The following is an 18,662-nucleotide window of genomic DNA, read 5'->3' as shown; positions in this document are numbered from 1 at the left end:
AGAACTGCTCTCCAAGAGCTCATTATGGAGATTCTGAGGATCTTAACAGTCTGGAAAACATCATCAATAAGCATTGATGTTCTTCGACCAGTTCACTGATGTTCTTTGGTCGCATGACCAAACAAGCACAAGACAAGAACAATCTTCGGTTGAACTGAACTTGGCAGAATCAAGTGCCATTTTAAAAACACATTAATAATATACTAAATTGTCTCAAGAAAATCCAGGCATATCTCTATTCAAATCAACCCACAATGTACTACAGAGCATATACATATCTACTCGATATTCTTATACAATGAAACAAATCTTTATCGAATTTGTAAATCTATCCATAGATAGCACAAACATTTTAGTCATCAACAGGGTCCTGAGGGGTCTCTGAAGCACTGCGCTTGATTGTGACAACAGGACATTCAGCATGCTTAACACAAAATTCACTAACAGTTCCTACAAATACCCTGCAAAAAAAAATAGATAAATTTTTTTTAAAAAATCAAAATTGAGGTGATGTACTGTTGCCCCATGCATAGTGAGAAGAACACAAGTAAACCATCTGAAGAGGGAGCCTGGTGGGCGTAACCCCAACCAAGATGGCAAAGGATACAAACTTATAACTACAAGGTCACAAGTTCAAATCTCAGCCTTCTTGATTTGAGCATGTCAACTAGGGGCAACCTAGTTTGGTTTACCTCTTTATGGTTCTTTGCTTACTAGGGTCACAAGACGGGGTATACCCAGTGCACAGATGTGCACTCGGGTAGTGGCTGTGGGTTTCCCTCGTCACCCAAAAGAGGGAGTCTGGTGCTGCTAGAGCCTACTTCCCAATTGATGATGGAAACACAGCAACAGAGTGCATGGTTTACCAAGGGCATAGAACATAATCCATATCTTTTCTAACTGAAGTTAAAACTAGGCATACCGCTGGAAAGGCCCAAGACCACGGCAACCAACTACAAGAAGATCAGGATGCACACGTTTCACCTCATGGCAGATGACTTCCTTGGCATCTCCTCTCTTGATCCATGCTTCACAAGATACCTGCAAGTGTTTTCACATACCATTATTAAACTTCAGTAGTCGCATTACATATTAAAGTGGTACAGAAAATATGGTATATCACTACAATAGAGTGAAAAGCGGTGTTGAATGGAGTCTATTGGTACCCCACGCTCATGACATTGGTTGACAAAGTATTCCAGCAGATGGAGTCCCTTTATCTTGTCCTTGTGTCTCATGTTCTTGAAATCCTCAGGTGATGCAAAGAGGCTATCAGTGTCATCAAAACCTGTTGATTAAATGTTTGACAAGATTTAATAGATTGGCTAAAAGTAGATTGTATTTACAACATAAACCAAACAACTAAGTATAAAGGCTTGTGTAATACTGAAAAAAACAACACACAAAAACACTCAACAACCACCACCTACAGTCACCAAGCTTTCAACACAATTAGAGGAGTTTGTCTGTCAGAGCATCCTACTTCCCCTGGAAATTCAAACAGATAACTAGATCTAACCCAGCAATTTCATAGTTTTTCACTTCCAATATATGAAATTTAGATTGATAAATGCCAGGAGATACCACAGATGCACATAGTTAGTCAAAACAAATACAAAAAAGTAGTACATAAACCAATCAAATCAAATAAGACTCAGAGGAAGTGGAAGTTCAAAACCATGAGAGGAATTACTTGAGGCTCACATAGGTCAAACACCTATTCCAAAATTCACCTTCCCCTGTGAACAGTTCACAAATCCAGACCAGTTGCACATTACAGCGTTCTACTACTGTTTTTATTTTGAAAATTGACAAGATAACATATTGCAGAAATCCACAAAGCGCATAAAATCAGTTCTCACCTATTCTCAAAATATGAACAGTTCAGGAAACTTCTAAATCCAAAAACGTTGCTTTATGATAAACAAAGGAATACAAGTCGAAACAAATCTTTCAGGACTTTCAACCATTTTCCCGAATTTAATCGGAAACCGCAATATCAAGGTATATAACCCCCTAATACTGACATTTGAAAGCAAGAGATACACACACAGGGGGAGAGAGAGAGAGAGAGAAAGAGAACCGTCTTCATCAGGAACTTGGACATGGAGAAAGAAGAGCTTGAAGCCAGCGGTGTTGGAGCGGACGATCTTGTCGAGAGTCCATTCGAAGGCCCCTTTGCTGCTGATAGATGGGTGTGGATACCCCTTGATCGTCGATTCGTTCACTGCCATCATAATCTTAGTCTGTTCGTCTGCCATTTCCCTATGAAATCGCCGAGTCACTGCAAACTAAAACACACACAGAGACCCTCTCTCTCTCTCTGAAATGAACGATTAGCTTCGTAGCAAGGTGCTCACGAGCATCTGGAATGCTGTAGATCCTAATTTTATGGTGTGCTATCCTAATTTTGTTAGACAATTTTATTTGATTACAAGTGTCAAATAAATTTTTCATCCCGGACTCTAGAGCCTTCAATAACATTAGCTCTGTGATTATAACTACTTCCTCAATTTACTGAAGCACAAAGAGTTAATATTGTCTTCACCTGAACATACATTCATAACTTTTTGTATAAAAAGTAATTTGGTGTAAATAGACTACAAGGCTCTTGGCACCATATAAATACAACCTCCTTATATCCAAGGGCGGAGTTACCTTAAAGGGTAGGGTGCCCTGCCCCCCATACCCCCACCCCATCCCACCACACCCTTACCCTCACCCTAATTTGTTTTTAGTATGTTTTTAGTAAATATGTATGTATATATTGATATAGTAGGGATAAAATACACATTTGATTCCCCTCTAATTTAAAACTAAAAAAAAAAAAACAATCTATTATGTTTATATTAATTAAATGAACTCAAAATATATATTAAAGTTCAAATTTATTAAATAAAAAGAAATGAATTAAATAATTAAACTCACCATTTTTCTTTATTATCTAATTTCTTTTATCAAGATTTAATAATGGGGCATCAAGTATACGTTTTTATTTCAAAAAAAAATCTCAAAAGTTTAGATATATGCTTTAAGTTTATTAGTTATGTTGATGTTGATTAATTAATTAGTGATTTATTGTGTGTTTTAATTATTTATTTACACTTTTAAGATGTACATTTGCTAGATTAAATGATTAGTTTTGAAATTAAAAAAATTAATATTAATTATTTAATTCCTGATCTTGGTTTTGTTTTATCTCTCAAATTTTGAAATATTCAGTTAATTAGTAAAATGAATCAGTTAATTATGAAGAAAAAAAAGTTGGTGACAAAATAATTGACAAAACTTTTTATTTGATGTTAAGTGATAATCTATATTTAAATAAATATTGTTATTTTTATTATATTTTGTGTTATGTGAAAAATTTCTAAAGTAATGATCGACACATATGTCGATCGTACTCATATAATTTGGTATTTCATACTTTATTACACAGAATATAATTTGAAACCATTATCAATAATAATTACATTAATGTATAGTATATATAATAATATGGTACGATTAATTATAATATCGATTAACATTGTAAATTTTCTCTACTACATTGACCCCCAACTGAAATTTCCTGGCTCCGCCCCTGCTTATATCTATACACCATTTATATTTTCTATTGTTTTGATAGCTCTATACCATGGTCGTTCTTGGCCATGTCTAGCCAGGGCCCCCAAATGGGGGCCCCAAATATTACATACGTAGTATATATGTGCATTGTGCCCCCAAATTTTGAGGGCACTTTTATTAAAGAAAAATTATTATTTTATATTTATATTTTATATATTAGTGTAGGTGTAATTTATGTATAAAGAAATCAAGACGGTCTAAAATTCTAAAAAGTTTAGGGTCCGTTTACTAACAGAAAACTGTTCTCTATTTTCTGTTTTCTAATTTTTCAGTTTTCATTCTCTGTTTTCCATTCTCTGTTTTCTGTTAAGAAAACTTGTTTACTAACAGAAAAATGTTCTATGTTTTCTAATTTTTCAGTTTTCACTTAAAATTTAGTTTAGATAATATTAATATTTTTTTGGATATATTCATTTGAATGACATGTATATGAATATATAACTTTTACTTTGAATTCTAATATATGTGAGATTTCAATATCCGATATCTGGACCGAACTTGTATTATGATATAACATAATTAAAAATATTCGAACTAATAATCTATTGAGTTCAATCAAAATCTAAAACATTATATAGAATTTAATTCTTAATTTTGATAATGTAAATAATGTCTAACTTTAAAGTGTAAGCAAATAAATTATGTTTAAATAAGTAAAGTAAGTAGAAAAGATGGAAGATAGTGATAAGTAAAATAAGATGATAATGAATGTAATCATAGTAATGTGGTTATAGTGACATATAACTAAATAGATGATATATGATTCTGTTTTCCATTTCGAAAACAGTTTTTAAGTGTGTTTCAGTTTTCCAGAAATTATTTTCAGTTTTGAAAATGAAAACTATGTTAGTAAACATGTTTTCTGTTTTCTGTTTTCCAGTTTCCGGAAATTTTCAGTTAGTAAACGGCCCCTTATATTCCTAATTTTTAAGGACTTGATTTGCGTATATAATTATAGTCCTATAACTTATAGGAATTGAGGCGGGCCTATTTGATTATTGTAAAAATTATTATATATAAAGAGTAAAAAATTTCTCTTATTCCTATTATAATGCATGCACACAAGATTTGTATTTACTACGCAAGAATTCGGTCTCAGTAATCATTAATTTGAAGTGCGTTGTTTGTTCATTTGGCATCCTAAATTTTTTTATTCTTCACGATAAAAGGATGAAGGTATGTAAATAATTAAATATTTTAATTCTTTAATTTTATTCAAAATTTTAAAATTATTAATTCAATAACTAACCCTAGCTAGGATTTTTTTTTTTGATTGGTGAATAACAATCTAATTTCTTGCATTTTGATACTACAATTGCAATATCAATTAGTCTGGACTATTTTCATTACTGTTATTTATGCATAAAGAAGTTTTTTAAAGTTAAAGTTGTTGAAATCTTACTTGTGATAGATCAACTATATTGTAAAAAAGACTCAATGGATTGGTGAATAATTTTACATCTAAATATTGGTTGAAGAAGAAGAAGAATGTTACTTTTCAAGTGAAATTTTGAATAATAAAATTTTTTATAGACTATTATATATTTTGGTACAATACAATATATCTTTTATATATTTACAATTATACAAAAAGGGGGTCAATGTTAATTTTCGTACAGGACCTCAATTTTCTTAGAAACGGCCTTGCTCTATACCACAAGCATTTTGTAGGTTAGCTAAAGGACCATGTAAATACTCACCTTGGTAGAGCTAGATGATTAGCATCAATGAATTTGATTTTAATATCACTTTACATAAATGTCGAGTCCAAGTGTGTTGAAACCACCTTAGTACTACACTACTACCCAAGCTTCTATCCGTCATCCACCAGTGTTTGTGTAAAGCTAGTGATCCACTCACCTATAGATTTTTTAAACATGCCCCCACATTTTGCTCTTCCAATGTTTGTCTCATAACAACCGACCATATATACCGTAACCCTACTACTGGAAATTATGGAATTTCTGACCACCTGAAAGTAATCTTAAATCAAGTTGATACCAAAAAGTGATCGGAAATAGCAACAAAGGTTTTTCCGGATATCAAAAGTGATCGAAACAAGGCTTTCGACTTGATTTAATATCACTTTCAGGTGGTCGGAAATTTCATAATTTCCAGTAGTGCCCATATATCCCTCAAAATGATTTGACCCATGAAATTAAAGCTACCGCACCACATAGCCTTGAGCATTAGTTTGGGGGTGGTGGCAAAAGTTGATATGGTCTCGTATCAAACCAACACTGCTTGGAGCGGTGGCTAACTCCTTGGAAGAAATAATACTAAGACAATTATGAAGAAGGAAGAGATGAAAGAATTTAATATTGAAAAAAATTACTTATTATTCTTTACTAAACTCTAATACTATCAACTATTTAAATATAAATACATTTTATGAAGTGCATTAGAACATGGATTGGATGATCTTATAAATAATGAGCTAATATCTTTTTGTTGAGGTCACCACTATAAATAAATGTTTTCCACCAAGGTGTATCGGACTTCAATTAACCCCATGTATGGCTTTGTTGACATAGTAGATGGGACATTGGGTCCTTCTTTCTTTGACCAGCATGGAGCTTATTGTACCATATGACACACCACAATACAAAAGTAAAGTGACACCCGCCTCAGGCTTAGCAATCAAGGGCAGGGATAGCAAATAGTTTTGCAATTAATCAAACGTTGCTTGAAATCTTGGGTCCACTCATACTCTTTGTTTTACTTCAACATCTTGAAAAAGGGAAGGGACCACTGAGTGGACTTGGATCAAAATCGACCATTAAGCCTTTGGACTTTCTTGATGGACCACAAACGTTCCATGTTAATGATAGTCCTTACCTTTTCTAAATTTGACTCTATCTCGCTCCTCATGACCATCAAACCCAAGGTGCACATTTTTTTGGTTTAGTCACAAATTGAAGTGTTTCATAATGGAAAATACCTCAATCAGGTCCTCGACATTGGTGGTGGCTTTACGACTTTTGACAATCATGTTATCTATATAAGCTTCCATGTCGTTGCCAAGCACATTTATGAAGAGTTTAACCCCACCATCTAGGTATAAGTAGCACCTAAACTCTTCAGATCAAAGGGCATTACCAAGTAGTAGAATATCCCATCTAAAGAGTTGAAGGGGGACACAATAACCTTGTTTGGTTCGCGGAAAATATTTGAAGGGAAATGGAATTGAAATTCCATGGAAAAAAAATTATCGGGAAGATTAATTATACTGTTTGGTTGGTGGAAAATAAATTACTAGGAACATCGATTCCATTGTTTGGTTGAGTTTGGAATTGTAAGGAATAATGTGTATAAAGACAATTATACACCTACATAATAGTAACAACAATAATAATAATGGTAATTAAGAAAAGTTGGTGAGGGCATAATTGTCCTACTTGTTTTCCATGAAAAACATTTTTCATGGAAAACAAAATACCAAGGGGAGGGGGGGGGGGGGGGGGGGGACCATGGAAAATGTTTTCCATGAACCAAACAAAGGAAATCTTAGTTTTCCTCAAATTCAAGGAAAATATTTTCCATTAATCAAAAATGCCCTAAGTGTTGTCACAATAAAGTAATTATTTGTTACCATTTTTTAGATCACTGATAGCCATTTTTTAGTCAACAACAATTCTCACAAATAAGTACAATTGTTGTGACTAAAGTGCTGTCACAATAAAATGATTAATAGCAAGGATTTTAGTTGTCGCTCTATCATTTTTTTCGTAATACCCAAGTAATTTGGTCACAAAATGTAAATTTATTGTGACCCCTATTATTGTTATCACTCAAATAATACACAAAAATCTTGATTAACTGTGATAACTTTTCAAATGTCGTCACTATTACAATAGTGACAACCGGTGACGGAGGATATATTAAAATTAGTGACCAAAATTGATACTTTTTTGTGACAACTTGTGTTGTCACTAAATGTTAAATTTCTTATAGTGTTCTAAACCACCTTTCTTGAATGTTTAAAAAGCATATTTTTTATCTCTTCCAAAACATCCATCCAAGAAGGCGTAATTGAATTCTTTTAGGCAAATCCACGCCTAGTACATTTGCTCGCCGTGTTCTTCTTATATTGCTTGACCTAGAGTGGGTTTCCACGAGTTTGTAAAATCTCACCAACAAGTTTGTCTATTGTTTCATCTAAGGCAACCTTCATTGTCTCTCTAACGAAAGAAGTTGATACGTTTCTTGATTCTTTCTAGGTGGCATAGACGTCTCTTGCTTGTTTCCATTGCAGAATTTGGTCCTTTATTTTCAGAATTTCATCAATTGTTTTTGGATGACTTAGAGTAGAGCTTGTCATACTACTTCCGACTAAATTCCTTTTGTGTGGTATTTCCAAACCTAAGTCCTTTTCTACTACTTCCTTCCCCCCTTTTGGGATCATCCTTAGAAGCGAGAAGTCCCACCAACAAGTCCAACTGCTCCATAGTTATATGAGGTTATGTCTTCTCTAGTTCTCATTCTCAAAAGTGACCAAATCCTTGGTGATGCCTGAGATAACAATTTTAATTTAACATTGAGCAGTTTAGAGGAGTGTTTGGTTGCTGCCTCGGTGAGAGATGTCATATCCTTCTCTTCATTTTGGTTAACTTGGCTTTAAGAATGGAAAATTCAATGCCCATCCTTTGCAATTTGATTTTGAGTTGTGTAAACCTCAGAAGATAATCATTCTCATTAGAGAAATTCAGAATGCCATTCCTAATTTTTTATACTTTTTTCTATGAACTGGTACATCTTCTAAATATTTGCATTGATAGCTTTTTTCAAGTTCACCAACTCTTACTAATAAGTTCCTTTCGTCGGTTCTTGTGTAGGGTTTATTCCTCCTTCAACCCTTTATACCGGTTGGGGCTCAAGAATATCACCCATAGGTTCTTGTGTATAATGCTAGCTTCTTAAGCTCTTTATACAGACTCGCTTCCTTTTGCTACTCCATACACAACCTTTTAAAGTTGAGGTACTTCTATACCTCTCTCAACTTCCTCCAGTTAGTCAGTTAGTAGGTTGGCTCCACGTGGTCTATTAGCCTCCTCAAGTAATACCCTAACTTGTTCTTCAAATCCAACACTTGTCTTGCAATGTTTGAAGATAGGGTCACTTAGGAGCTATGCCACTCTTCCTCTAGTTCATTACTTTAATCAAAGATGTTAGGAAAATCTAGCTCAACATGCACCTCAACATCATTGGGATCAGTTTCTTATGGTTCCTTGGGTCATTCTGGAATAATAGCAATTAGATATATAATTAAAGAAATTAATAGTAAAAGTAGTAGTAGGATATATATGGGGAAGTCATAGGGTGGGTTTAACGGAGAAAGGGGAAATAGATAGAAATAATAGGGGAAAAGGCCAAAATGGGGTGGTGGTAGGGGTGTCAAAGTGAGTTGAAGCCCGTAGGCTGACTCGCACCCATTACTCGGTGGGGGCGGGTTAGGGTTGCATAAACCCTAGCTCGCAGGTCGGCCCGCAGTGGGGTGGGCCTAATGCGGCGGGACGACCCACTTTGACAGTACTAGGTGGGTGGTAAAGAGAATGGTGATGACTCACAAAGGTCATATGAAATGGTGCAAGAAAATACTTCTTTGCAATTCATTGTCATGCAAGTTTAACTATGATAGTGAAGATTGAAAAAGTTATAATCTAAAAACATAATAAGCCTCAATTAAGGTTATATCCTTGATTTATGTCCCACTTTTTGTATGCAAATAAATATGTACATTTTACTTTAAATGTTGTACATTTCAATGTTATTAGACAAAACTATCCTTACACCGTTATAACACCGTTAGTTTTTAATTCTAACATTGATAACCCATCATTATTACCATACACCTATATCTATCATATCTTTTCTTATTTCTTAATTATCATTTTATTAAAATCATTATATATTAAGTTAATGCTTAATTATATTTTAATTAAATTTCTATGAATGATAAATTATATATGTGTGTGTACAAAATACATATATTATTTGTGTATATATAATTCAAATTGTAATTTTTTAATTATTTCTATTTATCAATGTTTTAATATTGGGCATAAGTTTTCGCGCATCGCGCGTACAAAATGCTAGTAATATTAGAAGTGTGACAAATAAAATTTAAAAGTGATAATTAATTATGAAATATTTAAACTATTTTAAACTTTATTAAAATGGACGTCAAATGTGTCGGAAACTAGGAATGGATTAAAATATAGTTCAATAAGATCAAGAATTTGAAATTTAAAATTGAATAAAATAATTAGTTACAATTAAAGACATATTAACAATAATAAAAATTCATAACGGTCTTTAACTAGCTATGAAAATGTTACAACTTTTACTATTTTTTTTTTCCAAAGATAGTTTGAAGGAGTTGCAACTATAAATATTTAATAACAAAAATTTTAACTAAATCACAAAATGTTACCATTATGCTCCAATTTTAACTACATTTTAGGGTACGTAATTGGTGTTAAAACAAATTGGAAAAAGAAAACATCATATATCTTCGTCCTACGGGGTCCTGTTTGGTAAAATAATTAACCTATCAATAAATTTTTGTTTGTTTGACAACTAATAGCTGTTTGATTTGTTAAACTTAATACAAGTATTTGACTAATTAGACAACTTATATTGTTTCAAAATACTAAAATTTTAAAAAACGGTTCAAAACAACTTTTATCAATCAATTTTTTTGAGAAAGTCATTTCGTATATAATCAGTTATCAACTAGCAACTAATTAATAAGCTAATGTCATCAACTAATCAAACTTACTAATCCAATTAATTAAGCTATTTACCAAATACTCCTTTAATTGTTAAGCGACGACACTGAATGGGAAGATGACGACAGCAAAGCACGGCCGGCCGGCAATAAGAAATGAAATGATGAGTGGCACGGCGCACGTTAGTGAATAGTGACACCCCTCCCACGCATTTCAAACTTTCTGAAATCGCTATTCGCTACTCTTAGGAGTTGACTAATCACCCCCACCAAACTTCATAATTTAAAAATTTGCCCCAAATTTTGAAGCCGCTGTCTCAAGCCAGTCCAACAGCAAGGCCCCTTCTGCAATTTTATTTATTTCCGGAGGCCTACTTTTTGAAATTTTATTTACACAAAAATCAAATCTGGAAACCAAACTTTAGAGAGAGAGAGAGGAACACAAAATTGCAGAGAGAGAGAGAGAGAGAGAGAGAGAGAGAGAGAGAGAGAGAGAGAGAGAGAGAGGGAGAGGGAGAGTGGAAGGTGGAATGACGATGGACCGTGAGAAGGAAAGAGAGATTGAGCTGGAGAGTGCAATGTACACCAACTGTTTGTTGTTAGGATTGGATCCGTCGATCATCGGTATCGGAGCCGGCAACGGCACGCCTCGAGTCGGGCTCTTCCGCCACTCCAACCCTAAATTGGGCGAACAGCTTCTCTACTTCATCTTATCCTCTCTTAGAGGCCCAACTCAATCCGCTAAAGTACGAACACACATTCAACTTGATTGCTTTTTGTTTCATTTGGATCTTTGTTTTCCGTTTCCTAACTTGGAAGCTCTTTTAGGACTTTGATAAGGTATGGCCAATTTTCGATTCAGCGCAGTCTCGCGATTTCCGCAAGGTAATTTGGTTTTACGTTGGTGAGAATGGAATGGATGCCCTAAATATAAATTTGTAGTTTAGGAAGCTGACATTTGTTAAATGCTTTGCCTTTTTGAATATCTAGGTCGTACAAGGAATTATAAGTGAGTTGGAATCGCAAGGGGCACTACCGAGGAGCAATTCGAGGGTATCGTCTCTTGCCACATGTTGTGGACCAAGGTTAGTTTGTGCCTGATTCCAACTTCAATTGGATTTGATTTCGGTTTGGATGAGATACTCCGTAGTTGTTTTCTTGTAGCTTTATTTTGAGCCTCAGTCATTGGATAGCCTGATTGTCCTATTCAAGCTTTTGTCTGTGTTGGAGATTAAGTACCCATTGTGTATGGGGCTAATTAATATCATTGTTGAATCTAGCAGAAAGTCATTGGGTCACTCCTTTTCTATTACCTTCATCTTTATGGGATTGCTGAAATAACACATTTAGAACTCATACATACTGCTGGCACTTATTAGGCCCCCAAGGAGTTCAACTTAGTAGTGAAAAGAATACTTACCATTATACTTTGAGCCTTCTGAATATTAAACAGATAAATGAATATAGTGCCTGACCATGAGTTTCCTTATTTTGTATCTTGAATTTTCTGTGGGCAAGACCATTGTAGACTCATCAAATATCATTGTCATTTGTCTTTCCATATTCTGTGTCATATTTGTCAGATTCTTCAACACTGTTTGCATAAACATGTTTCTATTATCACATCATGGTAGCCTTCAAGGTGCACGAAAGCTCATGATATGCTTCTCATGTAATTTCAGATTTGTTGAACTCCTTTGGCAACTTTCTCTGCATGCTTTGAGGGAAGTTCATAGACGAACTTTTGCAGCTGATGTAGCCTCTAGTCCATTGCCTGCCTCATTGACAGATGTAGCTTTCTCACATGCTGCTTCGCTACTTCCTGTAACCAAGGTAACATATTTTTCAGTTCTTTCTCTTTATTTGACAAGGAAATGAGAATAAAGCCACTGCGTCTTGGGTTAAGCATACTATCCAAGTGCTCAATTGACTGTTAGGGCATAGCCCACAGGTTCTAATCCTCAAGCATACACTGCTGTGTGCATTTGATCTAATCTATTTACCTTCATTGTGAATGCTTGTTGTTAGTTGTTTGCAAAAGTATTCTGGTTCTGCAGATGCCTGCTAATTTGAGTGTCCTTTCTTCAACTAGGCAAGGATTGCTCTTGAAAGAAGAAGATTTCTGAAAAATGCAGAAACAGCTGTACGCAGACAGGCAATGTGGTCTAATTTGGCTCATGAAATGACAGCAGAATTTCGTGGCCTTTGTGCTGAAGAGGTAAGAAAAGTTTCTTCATGGTTTTCATTGAGGACCTTTATATCCCTTTACTCATGGGAGTGAATGATTGTTCCTCATTGTGCTTCCTTGGTATCTTCTTGTTTTAGGCATATTTGCAGCAAGAACTTGAAAAACTTCATGATTTGAGAAATAAAGTCAAGTTGGAAGGTGAGCAATGGGATGAACTTGTGTCTAGCTCCAGTCAAAACTCTCACATGGTTCAAAGAGCTACTCGCCTGTGGGACTCATTACTATCTCGGAAGAGTAAGTCGGCACTGTTGATACTTCTGCTTAGTTTTGATATATCTAGATTCATCAAACAGTTAATCAGTATGCAATTTATTCAAATGCTATTGTCTACCGAGTTCTTTTACCAAAAGTATAAGGTGAGTTACTTATCATAAGGCTTCTCTATGCATTTTAATTTGTTCCATGATTCTACTCACCTACTTCAATATTTGTTTGCATATTATAGGCCAGCATGAAGTACTCGCCTCGGGGCCCATTGAGGATCTTATAGCTCACCGTGAGCATAGGTAATAGTCATGTTGATTTAATTTTAGATTTACAGGAGGGACTTAGCTAATAGTCATATTTATACATGTTTAGGTATCGCATCTCTGGGTCATCTTTGCTTGCAGCGATGGATCAAAGTTCTGCAGTTCCTCGTGATATAATTGCATCACATTCTGATAAGAATGATGAAAATGATAGATCACACGAAGATGTAATTAGAGAGAATTACAAAGCCAATTCAGATTCTTCCCATATTCAAGGAAATGATGAAAAATTTTCTCGAATGGATGATCGAACCTCAAGAGGCCACCCCACTGTTGATGTAGCAGAAGTCTTAAGGCGTTGGACACATTCCCTACAACGTATTCATAAGCAATCACTTCAACTGGTATGCTATTTATGTTGACCAAAGGTTTATTGCTCTTATTTAAACACTTACTGCCAACAAACTGCCAGCTATTCTAATGCAATTCTTTGTTTTGAAATTCGTGTCCTAAAATTTCAATGTTCCAAGTGGACACATTGCATTTTATGTCCTACTGTAACTGCCAGAACTCCCAGTACTCATCAAATGAATCATGCATACAGCTCCATATCTTCATTTGTTAACTGCTTGGTCTTTAATGATTTTAACCTTGATTTTCACTGTCATTCAGTAACTATCTTACCTACTTGCTCTGACCTGATAGAGGTTTTGAGTTTGCACAATATGTTGTAGTGAAGCATCTAAAATGTAATATATAAGTAAGCATTCTGAAGATGAACCTTTTGTAGTCAAATTCTTTCTTATGGCATCTTCTTAATTGCTACCGGGGGGAAAACTCCTTGATTATTTATTTATTTATTTATTTTTGTATAATGACAAATATGATAAAGTAAACTGTTTTTACAGTAGTTTTTCCATTAAGACCATTTTCACTTGTTTTTTTCCAGTGGTACAGTGAGGTTTTGGTATGCTATGTTTTTATGTAGGCAAAAGCAAATGACGGAGAAGGACCGGAGCTGCTACGAAATTCACATGATGGTGGCACAAGCAGTCATGCTGAATCTTTAGCAGCAACACTTGCTGAACATCAGCAACATCTAGCTAGCATACAGGTGAAAGATATATACTAATGCAATTTGTCTGCTGGATAGTACTGTAAATTACTTGAGGAATGAGAGTAGTCATTTTCAACTCATACTGATTCGTATATTAGATTTTGGTTCTCCTTTATTCTTGTGATTTACAGTTTGAAAATTTTTCTGATGAATATACTTCTACTCTTCAGGTCCTCATTAATCAACTGAAGGAAGTTGCTCCAGCTATACAGAATTCAGTTTCAGAGCTGACTGAGGAGGTTAATAGTATTTCATCAAGTATGCCTGTGTTGACCAGGCATCATGGAAGATCGAACTCACCTATCCAAGCACAGAGCAGTGGAAGAGCATTGGTATTTTCTATGGAGAACATAAGCTTCAATGATATATGTAGATGCTAGATTCTGAATTTCTCACTAAGTTCAACACAATCTTGACTTTTCTAGGAAAATAGCAATGATGAGGTTGCTGAAATGAATTCTAGATTGTCAGCCATTCAGCTTGAAAAAGTATCAGCTAGCCCCCCTGCTTTAAAGCTCCCACCATTGTTTAGTCTAACACCTAACTCTTCTGGGAAGGGTGGGAACACTCAGAAGAGACAGATGCCAGCACAAAGCAGTCACATAGAAAACATTTCAGAGAAAAAGTTCCTTGACCAACCTCTATTAAATAATCATGTGGATAACCCATCACAAGGTTTGTGTTCTTTTTCCTGTCTAATCTCTTGCTGGGTGCATATGCTACTTTGCTGCAGTTCTCTCTCTCTCTCTCTCTCTCTCTCTCTCTCTGTAGTTATAGTTTCTTAATGCTACTCATTTCTTCTTGCAGATAATGACATTTATTTTGTACAAAACTTGAAAAGATCAGTCAGAGAAGCTGCACTTTTGTCTCAATCTTACAATCCAGAATCATCTCAAGATAGTCGTGCTGATGATAGCTCTGACCATTACTTTGTACCGCTCTCAGGAGCTGGGTTTACTCGTGTTGGTCAAGAGAACAAATCAAGCTTATCAAGTGCTAAACAGTTGTTTGCTTATGGATCAGAGTCATCCTATCTAGTAACTAGTGGTTCAGAAAATAATGTGGGGGGCAAGTCTGATGGAATCCCAGATTTACTAAATGATCTGGATTCTTTTGATGACTTTGATGCTGTGAATGGTTTTCTTTCTGCTGGGGGTTCAAACTCCTCAGTTTCTGATGCACCCAGGTCATTTTATGATATGGATGAAACTCCAAATGAAGTATTTTCACCCCCTTTGCTCATTGACACTTCATTATTGGCTGATGGTTACGAAGACTTGCTTGGTATGTTTCTATGCCTGCTTGTGTGGAGTTTAGATGTATTTTAGAAAATCTCATTGGTACATTTGAATTCATTACTGCCCAGAGCTTTCCTTTCCTATCTAAAACACATGATGTTGAGAATTTATGAATCCTGCTTATTTAAGCTAATCTTGATGCTTGAACCACTGTTGTTGCTCACTCAACTTGTCATTTTTAATTTCATTGAAATCATTATCTAAATTCTAGAAGTATTGCATGTGAACAGCTTTTTCTATTTGAGTAGATGTGCATCTTGAAAATTGCTATTATTGAATCATTTTCTTAACCACGGGACTAAGGAATAGTTCCCAACTCTGGAAATGAACCCTCTTCGTCAATGGTTTTCTTAAATATAAATAGAGTATAATACTAAATGAACAAGTGAAGATGGGCAGTATAGATGCCAACTAAAAGTTTTCCTTTGCGGGTCAGATTGTATGTAATTGTAGTTTGTAATGATTTTATCATTGTTCTCTTTTTTTTTTTTAAAAAAAAAAACCTATTTGGTCTCATATGTGTGCCCCACTGCCCCATCTTTCTGTTCTTTAATAATGGTTGAGGTTTTGGAGGGGAACATACATAAAGACCAATCTGTTAATTACTCTTTGCTTTTGGAGTTTGGTCTGTTCAGTATTTTCTCTTTGCGTTTTGTAAATGCATTTTCTTTTAGTTTTATGTTGACGATCATTTTACTTCATTATGTTCTCATCCTTTTAATTGAAATTTCTGTTGCCTTGCAGCACCATTGTCAGAAACTGATGCTGCTTTAATAGAGCATTGAGATTAGTCTGCTGATATGCCTTGAAAGTGATGCCGGAAATTTGTATGTCTTCTCATTTGATAGGGGATGCTCAGCCTCTCTCTTATTTTGTACTTAAGATGTGATCATTGTATGATTTCTTTCTTCATTTCTGCACCAAATTCATCTATTCAAATGGTTAAGGGTTGAGGAGTCCAGAGGATTTGATATCTGGTAATATTTCTTGGTCAGCTTGGCAGATGCCTCAAATTTGAATCCTTCACCTTAAGGCTTATGCTTCTTCAAACCCGGTCACGGATGCCTAAAGCTCTTTTTTGGATATGCATTGTGGAGTTGTGGTGTGGACCGTGCAATGGGAAGAACACCCTCTCAAATCTTTGATTGTTTCATGGCCTGCTGTGGGATACAAAAGCTCTTCTATTATTTGATGTATCCTGTACTAGTTTGATAGCAAGATTACTAATCAACTAATTTATCATGTTTGCATTATGCCATATATATATTCTTTGATTGATGGGCTTGAGTGAGTGTGGTTAAAGAATGACCTTTCATAATCTTTATCTGGCATTATCTTCTAGTTTCCTTATTGAATTACTTGTTTGCTTTGTATCATTGAAGTACTTAGGAAATCTTCAACATGACTAATTCTGTTAACTGGGCGGTCCAGGTTGATTGCGTTACTCGTAATTTATCTATCTTTTTAATGATTCTAAGGAGATGGTACGGTGAAACTGTGATCACTTAAGTTTTTATTTTTTATTTTTTTATTTTTTATTTTTAAAAGAAGCTGTTCAGGTGTCTAGGCTATTCTGACAGAACAGAATTTTTATCCTGATTTTCAGCATACAGGTTGCTTGAGGACATCCACTGCTTGCTCTCAGATTTAATCCTTATCATATATTCATCTCAGAGTTTGTTATTCACCTGGTTGTCCACCAGCTATACTCTGGAATAAGGGAGAATCCTCAAGCTTAGGTGTCCAAATACTCCTTCCCACCATGTATATTCCACAAAGTTTTGGCTAAGAGAGCATGATTGCAAGTTCTGCAGTCTGTCTCTGGTGCCCAATCCAATCCACCTTCATTCTTAGGGGATATATTCAATCAAAATTTTTATAAATTTTTAGTAGTATTCGATCTAGATTTTTAAAGACTTTTTAAAAGTTTATCGGCATTCAATTTAGAGTTTTACAAGGCGTTTTTAGCTGTAGTTGAATTGCAATTTAGTGGATGCCTCAATTACATTGTTTGGTTGGAAGGAATTGCAATTCTACAGAATTGCAATTCTCTCCTTTTGTTGAATTGCAATTCAATGAATTTGAGAAAGGAAAAACATATGAAATGACATCATTACCCTTGGTTGTTATTACTATTATTATTACACAAGGGTATTTTAATCTTTATACCACTTATTTTTCCTTCTCGATTCCAATAATTCTATTTCTCCATACCATACAACGTAATTTGAATTCCTACTTTATTTCCACCTTATTCTTTTCCCGCTGAATTACAATTCTTTTCCTCCCTAATTCCTTCCTTCCAACCAAATGACCCGTTAAAGAATCTTTAAAAGTATACTGGTATTTAGTTCAGACTTTTATAGAGAGTTAATACCTAAAATCGTCCTCGACTATAGTGGTTTTTCTCAATTTCGTCCTAAACGACTTTGGTGACCTAATATCGTCCCAGACTTTTGTGTTTCGCTCAATTTAGTCCCAGATTTTTGTGTTTTTGCTCAATTTAGTCCCTCATTTGTTATTCTGTCCATTTGGTGTTAAATAAATAGACAATTCAGTAATTTTAATATTGGCATCTCTTTACTCATAGACATGTGAACTGCGAAATCCCTTTTTTTTTTTTACGAATTACTCCAGAAATACTCCTAAAACTGCGAATATAAAATTTGATTTGCAGGTCCGGGAGTAAATCTGGGTGTAATTCATACAAGAAAGAGGAATTTCGCACTTCACAACTTGAAAGTAAAGAGAGATCAATATTGACATTACTGAATTGTCCCTTAATTTAACACTAATTTAACGGAATAACAAATGGAGGACTAAATTGAGCGAAACACAAAAGTCTGGGACGATATTAGGTCACAAAAGTCGTTTAGGACGAAATTGAGAAAAACCACTATAGTCGAGGACAATTTTGGGTAGAGTTAATACCCAAAATCGTCCTCGACTATAGTGGTTTTTCTTAATTTCGTCCTAAACGACTTTGGTGACCTAATATCGTCCCAGACTTTTGTGTTTCGCTCAATTTAGTCCTCCATTTGTTATTCAGTCAAATTGGTGTTAAATAAAGGGACAATTCAGTAATGTCAATATTGATCTCTCTTTACTTTCAACTTGTGAAGTGCGAAATTCCTATTTCTTGTACGAATTACACCCAGAATTACTCCCGGAC

At 34.8% G+C, this 18,662-nt stretch overlaps 2 protein-coding genes across 8 annotated transcripts; one reads left to right on the top strand and one right to left on the bottom strand.

Annotated features, from left to right (window-relative positions):
• Positions 1-149: 149 nt before the first annotated feature.
• On the bottom strand, positions 150-14,951 carry LOC109158197 (universal stress protein A-like protein). Of its 4 annotated transcripts, none has more exons than XM_019306072.1 (5): positions 14,928-14,951; positions 2,084-2,307; positions 1,167-1,288; positions 923-1,041; positions 150-461 (listed from the first exon to the last, which is right to left on the bottom strand). In XM_019306072.1, exons 2-5 carry the CDS (start codon positions 2,259-2,261, stop codon positions 353-355), a joined length of 528 nt encoding a protein of 175 aa, XP_019161617.1. In that variant the 5' UTR covers positions 2,262-2,307; positions 14,928-14,951; the 3' UTR covers positions 150-352. The 4 variants fall into 4 exon arrangements, with proteins under 4 accessions (XP_019161617.1, XP_019161619.1, XP_019161616.1 ...); XM_019306074.1 differs by having other exon boundaries at positions 2,084-2,310; positions 14,933-14,948; XM_019306071.1 differs by having other exon boundaries at positions 2,084-2,325; positions 14,928-14,946.
• On the top strand, positions 10,771-16,831 carry LOC109158196 (AUGMIN subunit 6). 4 transcript variants are annotated; one of them, XM_019306068.1, is made up of 14 exons: positions 10,771-10,831; positions 10,866-11,103; positions 11,186-11,242; positions 11,348-11,442; positions 12,040-12,190; positions 12,450-12,575; positions 12,683-12,839; positions 13,051-13,111; positions 13,185-13,479; positions 14,064-14,189; positions 14,363-14,524; positions 14,618-14,867; positions 15,000-15,476; positions 16,235-16,831. In XM_019306068.1, exons 2-14 carry the CDS (start codon positions 10,888-10,890, stop codon positions 16,273-16,275), a joined length of 2,214 nt encoding a protein of 737 aa, XP_019161613.1. In that variant the 5' UTR covers positions 10,771-10,831; positions 10,866-10,887; the 3' UTR covers positions 16,276-16,831. The 4 variants fall into 4 exon arrangements, 3 of the variants coding, with proteins under 3 accessions (XP_019161613.1, XP_019161614.1, XP_019161615.1); XM_019306069.1 differs by having other exon boundaries at positions 10,771-10,836; positions 10,870-11,103; XR_002050326.1 differs by having other exon boundaries at positions 10,817-11,103; positions 16,235-16,384; positions 16,486-16,831.
• The last annotated feature ends 1,831 nt before the right edge of the window (positions 16,832-18,662 follow it).

This window comes from Ipomoea nil, unplaced genomic scaffold, assembly GCF_001879475.1.
Source record: "Ipomoea nil cultivar Tokyo-kokei standard unplaced genomic scaffold, Asagao_1.1 scaffold2805, whole genome shotgun sequence".
Classification (NCBI taxonomy): domain Eukaryota; kingdom Viridiplantae; phylum Streptophyta; class Magnoliopsida; order Solanales; family Convolvulaceae; genus Ipomoea; species Ipomoea nil.
This window is presented reverse-complemented; position numbering and strand designations above follow the sequence as displayed.